Here is a 20,834-nt window from a genome sequence, read left to right as displayed (position 1 = left end):
CCCAGAGTGCCCTGCTTTTCCTTGGGATGCCCCTATTTTCACTGGAGAAATGTTGGGTGGTATGGTAGAACGTCCCTGCTTTCATAGGAGGGTATGGCATTATTCAACCCCAAGCAAAGGAGATAAGTAACTGTACAACCTTCAGAAGACATCTGAAGTCTGCCTTGTATAGGGAAGGGGCGTTGTTGTTGTTGTTGTTGTTGTTGTTGTTTTTAAATCTTTAATGTTCTATTATGTTTTTATACAGTATAGGAAGCCTCCTATAGTGGGGCAACCCACTCAATGGGCGAGGTATAAATCACATTACCATGGAACAGGACGTCTCTATTTTCAGCAGAGAAATGTTGGGAGGCTATGTAAGCGACAGGCGATGTGGGGCCACTGGTTAGAGGGACTTCATTTGGGGACACCCCCCCTTTTAACCAACCCCTCTTTTCCAGTGCTAGGAAGAAAAACTGCTATGCTGGGCGGATCCCCGCTCTCTTTCACTAGCAGCAGCCCCTTTTTCTGCAGCGGGCAGAAAGTGGCAGCGTTGGAGCAGACTTTTTTTTAAACAACAACAAACAGGTTCTTTAAAACGTTCGCCCCGGCACCGAAGGCGTCGCGACGCGCGCTTTTGCAAAGGCGCGTTCAACTTTGCGCGCAGTTCGGCCTCGAGGGAGGAGGGGGCCGCTTCCCCGTCCGCGCGCACACGCGCCCGTGCGGTGTGATTCTTTTGAGGCGCGCACATTGCCCCCACCCCCGCGGAAAAAGCCGCAGCCGGGAGAGGAGGAGAAGGAGGGGACGCAGCCGACGACAAGCAGCCGCGTGCCGTCCGAATTTGGAGCGCGCGCGCGCGCGACGCTTGGAGTCTCTCCCACCCGCGCTCCAGCCGTCGCCAAAGCGAGCGGGAAAAGACAAGAAACACACACAGAGAGAGAGAGAGAGAAAGAGAGGGAAGACGAGGGCGGGAACGGGACGCAGGCTTCGCCCTCGGAGCCCCCTCCTCACTATATATATATATAAAGCAAAACAGTGGCAGAGGAGGAAGAGGCGCCGCCGGGCAAGCGCTCGGTCGACGGAGCTGCCAGCTACAAGCGGCCCCACCAACGGGCAGAAGGAGCGGATAGCTGTAGGAGGACGGGAATTATCCCACTGCGGATTGAAGACGGAGCGAAGAAGGGCAAGGCGCCCGGGAGAAGGCGGCGGCCAGGGGGCTCCGTCGCGCGCGCCCTGACTTGACCCGAAAGGCTAAGGGAGGGAGGGAGGATACACGTCGTCGTCGTCTGTTGCGGAGGGCGAGCCAGCACCTGTGGGCGCGGCCGCCCCACCTCCTCCTCCTCCTCCCCGAGGACAGCTGCGGCCACCACAGCCGCCACCGGGGTCCGCGAGGAGGCTGACGGCTCTACAAGTGCCGAAGGGAGGCGGCGAGGGAACGCGGAGGGGCCCGCTGCCGCCCCTCGGATAATACCGCCCGGAGGGGTTTCCAGCAGCTCCGCCGGCATCTTCTCCTGCCAGGTTCGCAGGAAGGATGCGCCCGCTTCTTCTCTTCGCCTCGTGGAGTTACGACGTCTCTTCTCCGGTCTTGGCGTAGGCAGACGCCGCTGGCTGGCTGGTTTGCGCGCGCGCGTGTGAATGTGTGCGAGGCGTTTGCGTGTCGGCGTGGGTCCCGTTCCCCCGTCGCAGGACTCGCGGAGACGTGCCTCTCGCTGACGGGGAGGCTGGACCGCGAGGCATCCCCGGCGCACAGGGGTGTCGCCTCGCCGATCTGTTCTGCTCGAGCCTCCCTGGATTCTCCGTAAAGGGGCGAATGATAAAAATAATGAGAAGATGCTGATTTTGGACACCGAAGCGAAATAACTTTGCCCTTCCCGCGAAACCAGTGCTCGCCCCTTCGAAAGAGAAGGAGGAAAGTTGCAGTGTTTCCACCCCCGCTTCCTCGCTTCCCAATGAATCGGAGAAAGAGGTAAAAAAATGTGCCATGGCTTCGTTGGGCTGAAGATGCTCTTCGCTGCTTGTGGATGCTGAACCCGAGATCGGCCTGGAAGATGTTTCTCTTTGGGATTACACGTGGCGAAAGGCGGTCACTCGGAGGGAGAGCTGGCTGGTGGTGAGACTCACCTGACCCGCCCTGCCCTCCTTGTTTTGTATCTGTTTTGGGGTTTTTTCCTGCACTGGGGGACGCAGTGGCTTCAATGGCTCCATCTCCCAGGAGAAGCAGCAGGAAAGATGCCAATGCTTTGCCAAGCGCGTCCTCAACTTTCTGGGCAATTATGATCTTGGTTGGCCTCCTCATCGCCTACTGCAGTAAGTAACAGCCGCAGCCAGATGGCAAATCCACTTCCTTTTTGGCTTGGGCGGTTGGTGGGTTTTTCCTTCTTCTTTGGGAGGTGGGGATAACATTATGCTTGAGAGGCCAAGTTGTCAAAACACACACAATGTGCTAATATTAAACTATGGTGCCAAGCAGTCCATCCCACAGAGAGGAAGCTCTGCGAGATGCTCTTCCTTCTCTTCGAAACACTTTAATGCTAATAATAAGAAATGTGGAAAGCCTGTGTTTCCTATTGGAGGATGTGAGCACACCAGTGGAATTCTTGCCTAGATGGTACTTTGTTTACTCCTGTAATTGCAAGCCTGTTTTCCTTTCCTTGGTCCAGCCCCCCACCTGTGCCTCATTGTAGATCGATACCTGCGCTGAGTTTCACTTGCTCTTGTGACATATGTCCTGGTACCACTAGCATCATTTATGGCTCGACACATAGCAACGGAATTATCTGGCTGTAAAACTGCAATAGGACAAAACTAGAATGTCCTTAGCATCATTCTGGAAAGACTGTTACCAGTGTTCTAAATATATGCTAGTGCTTCACACTTCTTAAAACTAGGAGCTGAGTATCTGTAAGTGAAGGGTTGTGCATTGTTGATAGATAATATGTGCTTCATTTATAAAGGCCAGTCTAAGGCTGCAGTCATACACTGTAAAGCTTACAGTTCTGACCAGTGACAGTTTTTGTACAAATATTTGGTATGGCTGAAGGGGGGAGGCTGTATTTGATCTGAATTGAAATTGATTTGAAATGCAGTTTCCTTTGGTGTCTCAGAAAATGATGCAGTTGAGCACTTGTGTCATTCTAAGGCTTTAATCCTATACACTTACCTGAAAGTAAGTAAGTACTGTGAAACTTAATAGGACTTATTTTTGAGAAGGTGGGAATAGGATTGCTCTGTTGGTCTTCCTTATATCCCCCCCCCCTTAATATTAGCTTTTACAGTATTTTTAATCCATGGTGGTTGCAAAACTCATTCGGTACAGTATGTTATTGAGATCCTTTCATGGAATAATTCTTAGGTTGAAGTACAATGCAGAGTACAAAAGTCATGCTGCAACCTATGCTTAGGTTATTGGGAATAGAAATAGTGTTGACTTTCAGAAGTGTGTCTATTGTATCCCATACACTTTTTATTTTGTGCACTCTCTCTCCCTGAACCTTTTGTGGGATACGTCATCCAGTGCTGTAAGGAAACTGAAGTGAGCTGTGATGCTTCGTCTCTTTGTGATGAATTCCATTACAGTTGGAATCTTCTGTCATTGGCTCTATAAAACAGACTCGTCCTAATTTCCAAACATTCTAGTAGCACTTGACATTCCATCGTTTAAAACCATAATGTTCATTCAGTATGCTGATTTCCCCCTAGGCTTTCAAGTTCTTATTTTATAGATATTTCCATTTGTAAGCATTCAGTGACATGATTTCCTGTGTGTTTTCCTGGATTTTCATTGGGACTTTCTTCATACTTAGAGTTTATGGGATTGTAGCTCAAGTGTCCTTTGGGACCAATAAATATATTGGAAACTGCAAAGAGTACTCTGCTACACTTTAAATTACACTGTTTAAATATTATGCTAAACATATGTTAGAGAAGCATGGTAAGAATTGGGGGGGAAATGTAGTATATAGGCATGAAATTTCTAAATACCATTGACCAGGATTTTTTTCCTGCGCCAGCAGAAGGAAAAACTTCAATAACTGTGAGAGAGATATTTCCTAGAGATTTGATCTAGATATTATGTGTTTTCTTCCCTTAAAATGTGTAACAATAACATTATTGTTTTCATGTCTTTTCCCAGCACATAGATATAAACTACAGATGCAATCTCATTTGTTTTTGTAAAGGAACAATTCCTGAATAACTTATTTGCAAACAAAACCTATGTTAGTCAATACACAGTATATATATTGTGCCATTCAACTCTGAGCAGACACCAAGCAGTCTAAAATATGTAACATTGCAACAGCCTGCCACTTATATTCTTCACTGATTTGAATGCACAACTTTGGAATGTTGAAACATAATTTGCATATCACCTGACTGCTACAATGTTTGAAGTACGTTTTTAGCTTATCTTTATCCAGGAATAATAATAATAATAATCTTGTGCATATCTGCTTAGGAGCAAGCTACTCATTTCTATGTAAACATGAATGATGATTCCTCTGTAAAAGTATAAGTAGCGGAAAGGTGTGCTAATGTAACTTCAATAAAGCCCCATCACTGTAATAGTATACATGTTTGAAGATTCCCCTCAAGAATTGAAACAGAGGCAGTTTGTTTTAAATGTCTCTTATTCAAATCATTTAAGAATTAGTCATTGGTTATTACTTTTGGGAAGCTTGTAATGAAGAAGTATAAACAATATGAACATTTGCAGCATCCTTAATGTTATGTTCATTAGTATAAACACATCAATGCATTTTAAATTGGACAGCTTTAGTCCAAAGTACACAGGCCGTTAAATTACAGCAAATTACCCAAAATACAGACTTCATATGATGGATAAGTAAAAGATTGAAGTAACCTTTCAACATAATTCAAAGTGTTGCTTCTATCATTCCTTTCTCTTTTCTCCTCTATTAAGGTATGTTCCTATTCTGGGTATTTTTAATGAAGAAGTGCAGTAGATACATTTAGCTTGTAAAAAGTGTTACAAAAAGCATTCAGATCAACACACCACTAATTATAAAGCTATTTATTGTTTAATTTATTGACATGATAGCTGTTACTTGTATACCCTAAGATGATAATCTTATCGTTTCTCTTCTCCCACCCCCTTAAATTTTTGGCTTATAGTTAAGGATAGTGGCTCCACCCAATGGCTGAAGCAGAGACCTGTACTAGACCAATTAGGTTAGTTGCTATAGTGATAAAGCTTTGTCAGGCATTTCCTCTGGAGGGAAAAAGATCCAGAGTTAAGGCGGCTCTAGGTGGGAGGCAGTGGCAGAAACTAGGGAAAAAATAACTGTGATAAAATATTTTAAAATGTGCTTGCTTGTGAAAGATCCTGTAATATTCCATTTTCAATCAGCAAAACAATGCACTTAAAACCCTACTCTGTTAATGTGTTGAGTAGCGTATCAGACTCTTAAAGATGTCTGATCTTGCCATGATTAACATATGTTGTAATTGCATCTTGTATGGGCTTCTGCAATGTGCTTTGTGTTGGACTACCTTTGAAGCACTGTTTGGAAAATTCAGCTGTTACAGCTTGATTTTTGACCAGGAACAGTTATAGGGAACATGCTGTTCACTCGCTACTGAATCATATTAGGGCACAATTTAAAGCGCTTTAACATAGGAAAGGCTAAGCAGCTTGGGACCATGGTACTTTAAAGACCATCTTCTCCAATCTGAGCCCATCTGAGTATGGAGATCTCCCAAAGGGGCTTTTTCTTCTGTCCTGCTAAACCTTGAGTTGTGGAACAAGAGGATTTCATCAGTGGCTGTACCCTTGCTTTTGTATCTCTTTTTCCCTATGGAAATTTGTTTAGCTCTCTTTGTTTTGTTTCTGCCAGCAGAAAAGCAATTTTTATTTAGAGAACAAATAAACTTTTTATTTTGAGAAGGCTTTTGACTGTTGGTTTAATTTGCCTCATTTATTGCTCAGCATATTTTAAACAACTGATATTTTATATGATGACGATTATTGTTCTGAGTAGACTTATCTGCTTCTTATGTTCATGTTTCTATACATCCTGCATTGACTGCATTTTTACTGTATTGTTAGCGGCCTTGAGTGCCATGCATAGAAAAGCAGAATATAAATTAGTCTCAGTCAGTTTTATTGCACATAGCCAAAGGCTGCCGCAATGTACACAGAATTATTTGACAATTAAAAGAAAATATACTATATTGGTAAAAAAAGACTTAAAACATTTATATTATTAAAACATTACGTACTCTAAATAAAGCTATAAAAGTACCCCAATGTACAAATAAAAACATTAAACAATAAAATTCATAAGCTAAAATCATCACATGGTCACTAATGTTAAAAACAATATCAATTAATACAGTGTGCAATTTATACTCAGAGTTTGGTGACAAAGATAGAGCATAGCCTGAGGTAGATAGATAGGATCAAATAAATTCATCTCCTTTACAGTTAATGGCTACCTTGGCTATATAATTTGCTCTAATTTTCCTAGCAGCAGTTGCAAAAAGTGCTACCCGCCAGGTCACATACTTATCTGTGTCTGCAAGGAGATATAACATCATGTCAAGGGGGAATATACATTGAAATTATAAACATATTAATGTAGATCTTGTGTAGCTCCAGCAACAGATTGCAAGGTGATTGGCAGCTGCCCTCTTAAAATAATCTAATTCTACAAGTTCATTAAATTGTAGTGGCTGGAGAGAAATACTTAATTTGGGCTTGTAGTGCAACAGATCAGATATGTTAATAGTGTGATAAAGTACATGTTTGTAAGTAAAACATATCTACATTGTCAATATTTCCTATTAGCCTAGATAATTGACGTTGAACTATATAGTCAAATAATATAAACTACTTAATTTACAGTTACGTTGCTGATAGGTTTTTAAGTCCTATCTAGTAAATAAATTTTCTGCCTGAGAACAACAGCAATGCTCCAGGAGACAAGACCTGTATGTAACTATCTTAAGAATGCTATAATATTCATCTACCATGATAGATACTTGTCGAAGGATGGTCTATGCTACAAATCAGTCCTAAAATGAAAGCCCATATTGTTAGATCTGCTTATCATTATTATCATTATGTTTTATTATTAGTATTTTATTATCTCTGCCAAGTTTTAAGTACTGAGATTATTAATTTATCTGCATCTGGTTATTATCATCTTTCTCCCTGTCCTGACCATTTATATTTATATTCTTTCAATTTGGCTGGTCTATTTACTTAACCGACCTGGAACAATCTACCAGAGAAAAGGCCGCCGCCCATGGGACAGAGGGTCATTGATGAATGATAATCCAGCTTTTACCTAGGGTTTTAATAGGCCATAAGATTATACGGCAACTATATTTGTAATGTATTTTTGTCGGTGTTTGTCCTTTGATGCTATGGCCTGTTGGCTACGCAAATAAAGTCGTTGTTGTTGTTGTTGTTGTTGTTGTTGTTGTTAGATCTGTATCACTGAAGCTCTGCCCCATATAGCTGTTTTAACTGGTCTTTCTTCTTATTAGTTTTTACTCACCCATTATTTATGCTTAATCAAGTATTCTATGTATATGTTTTAATATAAGGTTGGTTTTTGCTCCCATTTATTTAATAATTATTTGCTTAGATTCATACTGTTATGCTGTTCATTTAGATGTTTTGCTTATGCTGGTCTGTGACTGAATAAAGTAAATTCATTCATTCGTTCTATAATATTCACCATAAAGTTGCTGCATATAATTAGTTTTAATTGCCCCTGCACTAGTTCTTACAACTTCCGCAGCGTAGTTTCTGCAGCTTGCATGAAGTTCAGGATGCTGGTGCTACACACAGGCAGCCATGTGGAGGCAGACATCATGCATAGAACTTAAAACACGATGCTCTTTAAACACATCATAGCATGGGGGTGGGAAATTCCTTCCTTCCATCATCACCCCAATGTACCCATCCTATTTTCATCAGACAACAGAAAGTACTAATCATCTACAGTATTAGAAACTGAGATATGAAAGCTAGGAGTTAAATGGCACCTTAAGCCTAGGTTATGGGCACAACAACAGAATGTTTAGACGTGCTTTTTTATAACAAGAATACAAAGCTGAAAATGAATGGCAGCTAAAATATTATGTTCATTTTTCACATGCCCACCCCCCTAATATTCTTAGGAAGATGTCTTCTCCAGTCTTTGGAGAGTAGCTGGAAGTGGGGAGGCAGAAAAAGGTCCTCCCTTCCTTCCCTTCTGCAGTTTTAATCTGAAATCTTAGGCACAGTACTGCTCCCAGAGTTCAGAAACTGTTTGCGCTAAGGAAATTCCCAGTCAAAAATGTGCCTAGAACAATGGGAGTTCCGAGCACTGATCATCTAGGAACTGTGGAACTGAACCATCAATTTCCGTGGAATTTTATGCTGTTCTAGAGTATAGTGTTTTCATATTTATGGACACTCTGCGGAGCATCTTCATTTCTGGAGTTTCCCCAAAAAACTGTACACACATGCATTTTCTACCTTTGGAAAGCTGCTTCTGTTTCCTGCTTCCCACTTGCTGCAACAATACAGTAGTTCACTGCATTATTTATTCCCCATGCAGAACGTGAAGATCAGTGATGAAGCTGCAAATTTTATCCCACAGAAGCTCCTTCACCATAGAGATGAAATGGAGAGATTTTGAACCTTTTTAGAGCTGGAACTCAGACTCACTGCCATTTCATTGCTATCAGCTGAAATCTTTGTGCAGATTGTATGTCCAACTGCATCTATTTTCCCTCTTGCAGCATGAATGAAAGTTCGCTACACCCAGCTCATCTTATTTATTTTTTTAAATGCAGGACGGGAAATTAAATTGGACAGGATCGGACATAAAACAGCTCTAGTATACTTGTTTATACAAGCAACCCTACAGTTGCAACACTGGAAATAAAAACTGGTAATGACCGTAGAGTGAGATTTCCCTTTGTACAATAGTTAAGTGGTGCAGACATTACCAGAGTGGTGTGGGAGCAATGAACGCAGAAGCATCTAATTGTTTGGCCTTAAATGGAGCATTCCAAACAAATGTTTAAAAAGGTTCATTTTTATTTTATTTTTTTGAGTTTTCAAAATGAAAAGTAGCAAAAAGCTTGGGAGATGTTAACAGAATGTTCTGTATCTCCACTTTCTTCTCCCAAGACCTGGAAACATTTTGGAGCCTGGAAAGCTTAGTTGGTTAGAGTGTGGTGCTGAGAACACCAAGGTTGCAAGTTCAATCCCTGATGGCTCCATATGGAAGTTAGACTAGATGATCGTCAAGGTCCCTTCCAACACTACAATTCTATGGAGCAAGTCAGAGACCATATCTTGCTTGTGACTGAAACAAGTATCACATTTTTTAGAATCTGTTGCAATTTGGGACTGGATAAAAATGGAGTTGGGACGCGGGTGGTGCTGCGGGTTAAACCACAGAGCCTAGGACTTGCCTATCAGAAGGTCGGCGGTTCGAATCCCCGCGACGGGGTGAGCTCCCGTTGCTTGGTCCTTGCTCCTGCCAACCTAACAGTTCGAAAACATGTCAAAGTGCATGTAATAGTTTATTTGCCTACATTTAGACTGTAGTAAGAAAGTGGCGCTGTGGTCTAAACCACTGGAGCCTAGGGCATGCCGGTCGGAAGGTTGGTGATTCGAATCCCTGCGATGGGGTGAGCTCCCGTTGCTCAGTCCCTGCTCCTGCCAACCTATCAGTTTGAAAGCACGTCAAAGTGCAAGTAGATAAATAGGTACCGCTCCGGTGGGAAGGTAAATGGCATTTCCGTGCGCTGCTCTGGTTCGCCAGAAGCGTCTTAGTCATGCTGGCCACATGACCCAGAAGCTGTACGCCGGCTCCCTCGGCCAATAAAGCGAGATGAGCGCCGCAACCCCAGAGTCGGTCACGACTGGACCTAATGGTCAGGGGTCTGTTTACCTTTTTACCTTAAAAATGGAGTTACCTTACCTCCCACATTCTTTTGTAGATTACTTGGTCCAAAACTGCAGGCACCACAGGGGTGCCTATGGGTAAGAAACCTTGCAAATTCCAGACAAATCACTCCAGGGGCTTTTATACCAGAAAAACTTTAGCATTGATTTTGCGGTGGAAAGCTGTAAAAGAATGCAAGAGCCCTGCCAGATCAGGCCAAAGGCCCATGTAGTTCAGCATCCTGTTCTCAAGGTGGTTATCTGTATTCCCATGGAAAATCTGCAAGGAATTTGCTATCTCAAGTAAAACAATTCCCTCTTTGCAAGCTAGACCTGTGAGTTGCAAATGAGGTCTTGTTCTCCCCCGTCCCCATCCTAGCATATCTTTTAAGTTTAGAGGCATATTTCAAGTTTTGCTCTTGAAAGCTGCCCCTGCCAAAGCATTGGGATTTGAGAGTGCCAGTAAAACAATTCCCTCTGATTACAATCTAGGCTTGCCCATTACAATGGAGCTCTTCTTCTGCACCCTCTCCCTACTCTGGTGTTCATTCTCCCTTCCCCATCATCTCAACCTGGCATGATGTCTGGGTTGCTGAGCAGCCACAAAGCTGTCCCTCCTTTCATTTGTGCTGCCATATAGAGATCCTACTTCAATTCTGGGAAGTACAAAACATTGCTGAGGCATGCCATTATTTTGCGATTCATCTGTATCACCTCTGGGGCAAACAGTAGCTTTCCTGTACCATGATTCCAGTCCAGAAGAGGCCTCCCAGCTTTCTCTTAAGGAAAATATGAAAACTCCTCAACATTCTATTTAAAACAGGGAAAACTGAAGTTAAGCGTGTTCTCCTTCATGGAGAGCACGTGTTGCGTTAGGGGCTGACAAGTCACCCCACTGTTACTGGGCGGGCAAAAGAAGTAGTTGGCCACTGTTGTGATTGGGCTTCCCTTGTTGTTGGGGGGATGTTAATGTCGCCATTTTATGATTGCCAGCCTGAAGTTTTAAAACCCCTGCACTCAGTTTTGAGCTTCCTCTTTTCGCTGCGTGCATTGGATTGTCCGCCCTCCCTCCCTATATTTAGGGTTGTTTGCTTTGACCTTGCTATGCCTGTCATGGGGTCGTCTGCTCTTGGGGCAGGGGCCCGGTAGGAATTTTGTCCATTTGACTGATTGGCTGGTGCCATTTGGTTTTTGCCTACTGCGTAGCAAATCGTCACAACTTGTAAGTTTGCGGTTAGGCATTGGTTTTTTGATTTGGTCAGTTGAGGGGCATGGATTGGCTGTGCCTGCCCCTCTAATTGCTGCTGCTGCAAGGGTATTCCATTAAAGGAATACAGGGACTCGCCATTGCTTTTGTCTGAACCCTGTCAAGGGGCTAGGGCCATGCAGGAGCCCCTGGGAGCATTTGGGGAAGGTTGAGGGCAGGTTCCCTGCTCTGTCGCTATCCCCCAAATATTTTCCCTTTTTCTGACTTTCGCGGCCGTGCGAAATGTCAGTCTGTCCCCATCTGGGGTCAGATAGTCGCAACCAATGCCTAAGCAACCACTCACATTTTTTGTGTTTTAATAAAGTTGTGGCCAAAATTATGCCAAAAACCTTAAACAAAAATTCTGAGTGAATTGTGTCTTTATTTGGGGTGGCTTGGGGACCTCGACAAGCAATGCTCTTAGATGTATAATATTGCCAGATTGGCTTTGGAAGGGGGTCTGTAGCACTAATTCCCATGCTGCTGAGATGTTGCTTTGGGGAACAGTATGAACGGCCAAGGGATACTTTTATATCTTGTTAGATTTAAGCAAGGCTCAGTTTTGAACAAGGTGTGGGAAAGGCATAGCATTGACATAGTATATAATGAAATGTGAACATTTGCCGTTTCCAATAAGCTGCCTTGAAACTACTAGTGTCCTTTGTGTAGTTTGTTGAAAGGCTTTCTTGATACAAGGTCACTGTTGTCTTATGCCAAATACAAGAAAGTGCTCTAGGAATAAAAGATTGGGCACATAAATCTCTCTCTTTTTTTTAGTAACGTTTTTGCCTTCTTCTGTGTCACTATCTTTCTACAGGGGAACCCTATTACAATACTTTTGCTATATACATATCCATATTTTTCTTCTCTCTCTCTCTTTCTCCCCTGCCTGAATAGACATCAGTTTTTCCTTTTCAGTCAAGCTTATTATAGATATTATGATGATGATCATTTTATCATATTAGAAAAGCAAATCATAAAAATGCCCATATCTTTTATGAGACATCCCAGCTGCTCTTTTTAAAAATAAAAATAAAAAGAGGGCATACTTTTGAATTACAAAAGGTACTTTAAAATTAATGACCTCTGCAAAATGCCACCTGTCAGGCACGGCATCCAAACTGACATTCAAAATATTCTGGGGAGAAAGGGCGAAGCAGTTGATTATGTGTTAATGTATAGTATGATAACCAAAGCTTAATTTGAAGAATTCCTTTTGCACATGCCCTCAGTTCTCATCCATCCAGTCTTCAGTAGTGGAGAGACATTATCTTTAAATAGGTACACAATGTTTGTTCTTTACCCCTCAATTACCAAAACTGTTCTTGCAAACATGGCTAAAGAAGGAAGGTTTCCAGGTGTCAGGGACGGACTGGCCACTGAGAAGTGGTGGCATTGGGGGGAATCATAGACATAAAATCCACACAGAAACACATCATTGCTTGTTTCAACTCGCTTGTGGAAATAACTCAGAGGCTGTGAAAGAAGGAAGGTTAACAACAGAAAGAATTAGAGGAACCATCGGAAGTGACTATGAATAGAATATGAGATGATCAGAACCCTCCGAACTTGAAGCATGGGAAGTCCTATTAAAAATTTATAATTTGGCAGAATATTCAGATTATTTTATACCTTGGGTTAAGTACTTAATTCGTTCCGGAGGTCCGTTCTGAACCTGAAACTGTTCTTAACCTGAAGCACCACTTTAGTTAATGGGGCCTCCTGCTGCTGCCACGCCGCCGGAGCACAATTTCTGTTCTCATCCTGAAGCAAAGTTCTTAACCTGAAGCACTATTTCTGGGTTAGCAGAGTCTGTAACCTGAAGCGCATGTAACCTGAAGCGTATGTAACCCGAGGTACCACTGTATATGTATAATTTGGAATATTTCGTGTGATTTGATTGGATTGTTAAAGTGGAAAATTTAGTTAAAATGATTTTTTTTATATAAAAAAGAGAGAAGTGGTGGCATTATAAATATTTTTTAGAACATCTGCTCATAGCAGGGTTTCTGTGGGAGGATAATTTCTTGCAAAACCATCTATCCTACTCATCATTTTTGCTTCCGTTTGTTTCATGGTCCCATTGTTTCTGCCCTATCTAGAGTAGGTTTAGGAAGCCTTGCCTTCACTCCAGTTTGGCTTCAGAAGTGATCAGTGCAGCATAAAAAATGGAGACAAATCAAAATGAGAATCCACCCCCCTCACCCTTTGTGTTTTAAAAAGAATACCACCAAACAGCTGCTGGGAATACAATTGCTGCAAGTAAACTTGCCTTCACCTTTGTTCAGGCTCTTCAGTCATTGAAATGTCTCCAACTTTGCACCTTCCAAACAAGGGCTTTTCAGCTGAGCAGTAGCCTGTGTAAAATTATAGGGCTTGGGTTTTCTATTTCAGTTCTAGAAGATTGTGTGTTGGTGTCTCTGGATAACTGTACCCTTACCATTTTCCAGACTGTCCTTGCATGAGAATAGGATATGTTCTACAGCACTGAATAATAGTTAAACATTTTTTTTTTGTGAACTGACCTTACATTGTACTGTCACTGTACATCTTACCTTGTATATTTCTATTTTGTGTAGAATTTCATTGCTAATGGGAATTAAGGAATGGTTCACAATGCATGGTCATTCTTTGATGTGTACAGTGTCAAGAATGTACGAGCTGTTTCAGAATTTGAGTGAGCTATTTCTGAATCTGAGATGCCTCATTCAGATGTGCAATTTATAACACCAAAGTTATAACTTTAATGTCATTCCACATGTCCAATTCAGTGCTTTCTTAGAACATTTTAGCTCACACATTCAGCTGCCACCTCAGTGGTCCTGTGAAGAAAGATCAAGTGATATATGTTCATCTCGCCTTTATAATATTGGTGTGTGTGTGTGTAAACACTGATGATAGTAGAGAAAATGATTTTTTTTAAGATAAGACTCGTGACATGTTGTAGTACTCTTTTAAAACTTTGCTATATTTATTATAGGGCTATAAATAACATCTTCATGACACATAGAGGAAAAATTATATAGCCAACCATAGTATTTCTGTTTCTATTTAGGGTTGTGATGAGAAACGAAGCAGTCATACCAGATGGCATTTGAGGTTGTGTGTGCATGAATGACACCATATATGAATTAATCATTTCCACCCCCATTTATATTGAGCCAAATACCTAGGACTGACAATTTAGTTCATTATATGATCATTCTTGCTTCCATGGAAACTGATGCTCCACAGTCTAAGAATGCCCCCGTATGTGTGTATGTGTGTGCATGTTTAGAAATACCTCTTTATTCCTTTTCTATTATCTATATTTATGACATTCCTCACTATCCTATTGCAAGATGTGCATGCACCAATTAATATTAATTTTATAAAAATCACTTGGAAGTATACAGCTTGGTTGCTTAAGCTTATTTTAATTTTTTTTGGAGTGGCTAAGTGAGGGTTGGGTCAAATGTAGACTGAACCTACTACATAGGAAGTCAGGCCATTGGTCCACCCAGCACAGAGACTGGCAGCTGTTCTCCAGGGTTGCAGACAAGTGTTTTCCACATTCTTACGTGGACATGCTAGAGGTTGTATCTGGGACTTTCTGCATGCAAGGCAGATGCTCTACTACTGAGCTACAGCTCCTCCTCAAACTTGGGATTACACACTCCTAGTGTACTGGTTAAGAGCAGTTGACTTGTAATCTGGTGAACCGGGTTCGATTCCCTGCTCCTCCACATGGAGCTGCTGGGTGACCTTGGGCTAGTCACACTTCTCTGAAGTCTCTCAGCCCCACTCACCTCACAGAGTGTTTGTTGTGGGGGAGGAAGGAAGAGGAGATTGTTAGCCGCTTTGAGACTCCTTAGGGTAGTGATAAAGCGGGATATAAAATCCAAACTCCTCCTCCTTTTCTTCTTCTTCTTCCTCTTCCTCTTCCATTGTCTTCTGCAAAGCAGTTTCTTGTGGACAAAACAGCAAGCTATGCTTTGCCTCAAGCCTGGATGAAGAGGAGCAAATTGTGAGTATATGAACCTGAGGCTCCTTGCAGGTTCATCATCAAAGCACCATCAGAGCACCGGGCATTATATTTAAACCAGCCCAGAGTGTTTGTCTAACTAACAAATTTATAAAGGATAATATTACATTCAATTTAAGTGTGCATTTAATCTGGAAATTGAATTTCACCATGGTATCCTATTACCTCTATGCGCTAGTATGACTATTCAGGTTATGGTATCCTGAGCTTATTGTAGACCCTATTTCATGTTATGTACCACTGCTTTGTATGTTCAGACTGTTAAGTTTTGAAAACTAATCTTATGTTGTAGTTGAATTCAAAGCCTCAACCCTCTTTTTTTGCTAAACCTGCTAAGGACTTCGTCTTAATCATGTAGTCTGAGCTTTTCATAAATCCTGGTTTGATCCTATCTAGTAGGAGGGAAAACGCCTCCTCCAGTTGAAAATTATTTCCACAGGTAAATCAGTGGGCTAAGTATCACTACCCTACATATCTGAGAAATCCTGAGGAAGCTCAACACCAGGACCAAAACAGAAAAATGAATAGGTCAGAATATACTTTAGACTTGTTGATCTTTCTTTCTGCCTGGGAAAACTTCCTGTTTCCCCCCAGAATGAAACTCATGTCATTGGCATGTAGGAGAATGTTACGTTTTTGATTGTAACTTTGTTGTTGTTTAGTCGTTTAGTTGTGTCCGACTCTTCGTGACCCCATGGACCAGAGCACACCAGGCACTCCTGTCTCCCACTGCCTCCTGCAGTTTGGTCAAACTAATGTTCGTAACTTGGAGAACACTGTCCAACAATCTCGTCCTCTGTCGTCCCCTTCTCCTTGTGCCCTCTATCTTTCCCAGCATCAGGGTCTTTTCCAGGGAGTCTACTTTTCTCATGAGGTGGCCAAAGTATTGGAGCCTCAGCTTCAGGATCTGTCCTTCCAGTGAGCACTCAGGGCTGATTTCCTTCAGAATGGATAGGTTTGATCTTCTTGCAGTCCATGGGACTCTCCAGAGTCTCCTCCAGCACCATAATTCAAAAGCGTCAATTCTTCAGCCTTCTTTATGGTCCAGCTCTCACTTCCATACATCACTACTGGGAAAACCATAGCTTTAACTATACAGACTTTTGTCGGCAAGGTGATGTCTCTGCTTTTTAAGATACTGAAACTCAAAATAGAATCTATACTGAATGTAATGACTAGCTAAAAGAAAAGGCAGTAAATTATTATCTGTTTCTCACTCGCTGTACCTTGAAGAACTAAATAAAATATACTGAAGTCTGCAGTTGACTGACTTGTTGATAGTTAAGGATTTGCCCACATGTCTGACTAACAGGTCCATGCTATAGAGAAGTGAGGAGGAATAACAATATTTAGCCTGGTTGGCAGGAACTAGCAGGCTTCAAAAGTGTGCTAAGGCACAGTGAACCTGCCACTGCGCGCGCGCGCACACCCACCCACACACCCACCTCAACAATCTTTGATCAAAACAGACCACAACATAAGTTGGTGTTCCAAGGTCTTCCATTTGTTTGGGATGGGTTCAGGGTGTGCACTGAATGACTGGAATGATTTCATTTCCAAAATGTTGTTCTCATGTGCATCTAGGCCAGGGGCCAGCAAACTTTTTCAGCAGGGGGCTGGTCCACTGTCCCTCAGACCTTGTGGGGGGCCTGGACTATTTTTTTTTGGGGGGGTGAACAAATTCCTATACCCCACAAATAACCCGGAGATGCATTTTAAATAAAAGCACACATTCTACTCATGTAAAAACAGCAGGCAGACCCCACAAATAACCTAGAGATCATAGCTGTCAAGTGTCCCTTATTTGAAGGGACAGTCCCTTATTCCAGCGCCATGTCCCGCTGCTGTCCCTTATTGATGGATGTCCCTTAAATGTCCCTTAAATGATGTCCCTTAAATTTCAAAGGAAGCAGCTCCTCTCCCTCCCTCCCTGCCAGCCAGGGAGGAGGGAGGCTCCAACTGTGTTGATTGACTGTGTTGCTCACCCAATAAGAAGTCTAAGAATGACTGGGGGGTAGAGCTTGCCTGCCTTGTGTGTGGCTAGTTAATGCAAGCTGAAGGGTGTTTTGAATTCTGGACACCATTTTGTTGCACATGCTGCTGCAAACTTTGCAGTGCAAAGCCAGGCCGGGGAGCCATCTTAAGTTGAGGCTGCATAGGCCTTGTGGTGCATGTGATTCAGATTCTATTCAGTTGAACCTCTGGTTACAAAGTTGGTTGGACAGTGTTCTCGAAGCTACCAGCATGAGTTTGACCAGACTGCAGGAGGACAGGAAGACTGGAGTGCCTGGAAGAGGTGAGGCTGCAGTCCCTTATTTTGGCTGCTGGTCCCTTATTTTCAAGGCTGCTGGTCCCTTATTTTCAAATCTGTAAGTTGACAGCTATGCCTAGAGATGCATTTTAAATAAATTGACACATTCTACTCATGTAAAAACATGCTGATTTTCGGCCCATCCGTGGGCTGGATTTAGAAGGCGATTGGGCCAGATCCAGCCCCCGGGCCTTAGTTTGCCTACTCATGATCTAAGCCATCCAACTGTTTTGACATCATTTTTATTTATAAATCCACTGCAGCTTTTGGTCCATCCCCTCTTGGTTTCTGCTTCACCACAACCTCTTTGATTTCAGCCTGGTTTCTTAGCTCTGTCTTTCCTTACCTGTCTGCTACCATCTTGAGCTTGTGGTCCTGTGTGTTTCTCAGGTTCTTTTCTCTCTCTTCATCTTCAATATGTTTGCATTTTTACTTCATTTTTAAAAATCCAAGTATGTATTTTCACCTGATTGCAGTTAGTCCAGAGACAATCTCCTATCTCCTATACAAAGCACAATGTGTGTTTTCTCCCTGTTTGTGTCAGCACCAATGTTTGGCTAAGTAGGTGCTGTATCCCTTCTGCTTTCCGTATTAAATCTAAGCAGGCCGCATCTTTGTAGAGGCTAAAGGGCCAAGCACTACTGGATGATTCATTTCTCAGGTGAGCTGCAATTGTCATCAGTTGTTTGTTTCTGAGTTTGTCAAACCTGGCATCTTAATGTTCTCATCTTTTCAATTCATTTTCTACTGTTTAGTATTGGGAAGACAACGCTTTAACAGTCTTGATTATTTTTATTCCAAATATGCATTTACATACAGGTTCATAACTAAAATATCTAAATATTGCAGAAATAAAGGCTTGGTTTCTTTTTTAAAAAAAACCAGTAGCTCCTGGCAACATGTTAGCTGCAAATTATCAACAGCAGTTATCCCTGCTCAAAGCATTTTGTTCACCCTCTATACCTTTTTCTTTTTATACTGTCAAACTAGGATTATAGCTGCCTAGTAAATATACAAGTTTTGCTTGTTTCTATTTATAAAAACAAAGCTCCTGGTTATTTAGCAGGAAAAATGCCTATAGAATTGTTGGGAACAAATTCAAATTTTCTCTGAATCCTTCAATGCATGATCTTGTAATTGTTCATCTCATAATTGCTACCAACCTTGTGGCTAATCAGAAATGTTCTGTTTTTTCCCAAGGTTCTAAATTGCTCGATGTGATTTTTGGGGATGTATGGTTTTTGTGCTGCTGCTTGGGAAGTGTGGCTAATTGTGGGGATGATGAAGGCAGTGTGTTACCTAGTCAGCAACCCAAGATTCTTTCATTCTACAGATGTTATGCTGGGAGGATGAGATAAGTGGAGGAAACCATCCAGCCCCACGATTCAAGACGAGATAATCCACCCACAGATAAAGACATGCATTACATGAGTCCGACTAAAACCACACCTAAGAAGAACCTTGGGGGAGGAAAAAAAAGATGCATTGGCAAGATATAGTGCTTACAAAACATTACTGGGTTTTTTTTGTGTGTGTCCAAATGCTCTGGAACTAGTGTAGGGTCAAACATGTTGTCAGGGAACTGCCATCAGCTCAGAGGCGAGAGGTGGAAGGGCAGTTGGGTTACAGGAAGCCTCCGAAGATCGTGCGAAGCAGCTCTTCCTCCGGTGAGGAGGGAAGCCCCGCCTCCAGTGCGGAAGGGATGCAGGAGTCGGAAGATGCTTGAGAGAGCCGCAACACGGAGCCTGAGCAAAGCGCAGAGAGGGGAGGAGAAGGATGGGAGTCAAAAGACACTCATGCTGGGGAAGGTTTAAGGACCGCCCTCTCCCAGATTCTGCTAGCGACATGAGCAGACATGGACTTGAGATGCTCTGCACTGTAAATGTTTTTGTACGGATAATAAAGCCTGGAAAAGACCGGTGGGAGTCTTGCCTGTTCGCTCTTGAGCAACCACGCCGGCACAAAACACATGTATGTTTGTTTCTCAGCTATCTGCATTTGCCTTTGTAAATATCTCCCTGCTTACATGCCAAAGCTACACTCCTTGCTCTTGGGGTGTGTGCAACACTCCCAGCCTTCCATGGGAGGGAAATCAGCAAGGCCTTTCTTCTGTAAATTTCAGAAATGAAGCCTTGTCTAAAAGTTGGCCACAGAGAATTAAAGGAAATAAATACAAAACAGTTAATAGTTAATTACAAGTGGTTTGCAGGGCAGAGGTGCTTGCCATCCAATACATTGAATATTGCAATCGTATCTGCAGTACTAAGCCCTGTGCAAAATGCAACACACAAAAGCTCTGATTTCACCTTTCAGTTTGCATTTAAAGGAGAACCTACCTAATTCACATATTTTTGAATCAACACACGAATCAAAACACAGCCGTCCTTTGAATTTTGCCGTGCTGTTCTCCAGCCAAGTGATTTGCACTAACATGCATATACAGAAACAAAACAAAACAAATAAAATAAAAAATTCCTTCCAGTAGCACCTTGGAGATCAACTAAGTTTGTTATTGGTATGAGCTTTTGTGTGCATGCACACTTCTTCAGATACACTGAAACAGAAGTCACCAGACCCTTATATCTAGTGAGAGGGTGGGGAGGAGTATTACTCAGAAGGGTGGTGGGAATGGGTGATTGACTGATAGGTGTGGTAAACCTGTTGACGACTGTTAGCGACTGCAATTGGTCTTACAGGAAAAAGCAAGGAGTGAGATGGCTAAAAAGAGCTTTATCATGTATAATGAGATAAGAATCCAATGTCTCTATTCAGACCAGGTCTCTCCATGGTTTTAAGTTTGGTAATAAGTTGCATTCTTAATAAGTTCCATTCTTAAGGAAGTCAGCCCTGAGTGCTCACTGGAAGGACAGATCCTGAAGCTGAAGCTCCAATACTTTGGCCACCTCATGAGAAGAGAAGACTCCCTGGAAAAGACCCTGATGTTGGGAAAGATGGAGGGCACAAGGAGAAGGGGACGACAGAGGATGAGATGGTTGGACAGTGTTCTCGAAGCTACCAACATGAGTTTGACCAAACTGCGGGAGGCAGTGGAAGACAGGAGTGCCTGGCGTGCTCTGGTCCATGGGGTCACGAAGAGTCGGACACGACTAAACGACTAAACAACAACAATAAGAAGAAGTTGCAATTCAGCAACTTCTCTTTCCATTCCATTTCTGAAATTCTTTTGTAACAAGACAGCTACTTTGAGATGGACCCCACCGCTCCCCAGTCCTCTGTGGTTGGTGACATCTACAGTTAATAGCTAAGTCATCAAGTCAGATTTTGCTCTATAAATGTTTAGCTTTTTTGCTTCATATTAAAAACTCACAATTTTATTACACATTCATAATTCAGTCCATCT

The 20,834-nt window shown here is 42.4% G+C and overlaps 1 protein-coding gene across 9 annotated transcripts in view; it reads left to right on the top strand.

Annotated features, from left to right (window-relative positions):
- The first annotated feature begins 790 nt into the window (after positions 1-790).
- The window catches only part of TAFA5 (TAFA chemokine like family member 5), a 353,621-nt gene continuing 333,577 nt past the window's right edge, over positions 791-20,834 (top strand). For all 9 annotated transcript variants that reach the window (XR_013991161.1, XR_013991162.1, XR_013991163.1 and 6 more), the window contains exon 1: positions 791-2,286. Coding sequence is in view for 4 of the 9 variants with exons in the window: in XM_081023879.1 (XP_080880005.1) it covers positions 2,175-2,286 (112 nt within the window). In the remaining 5 variants the exon portion in view is untranslated. The remainder of the gene's footprint in view (positions 2,287-20,834) is intronic.

Source organism: Podarcis pityusensis (assembly GCF_964106645.2).
Source record: "Podarcis pityusensis genome assembly, chromosome: 10".
NCBI classification, from domain to species: domain Eukaryota; kingdom Metazoa; phylum Chordata; class Lepidosauria; order Squamata; family Lacertidae; genus Podarcis; species Podarcis pityusensis.
The sequence above is the reverse complement of the archived record's forward strand: the minus strand, read 5'-3'. Positions and strand labels throughout refer to the sequence as shown.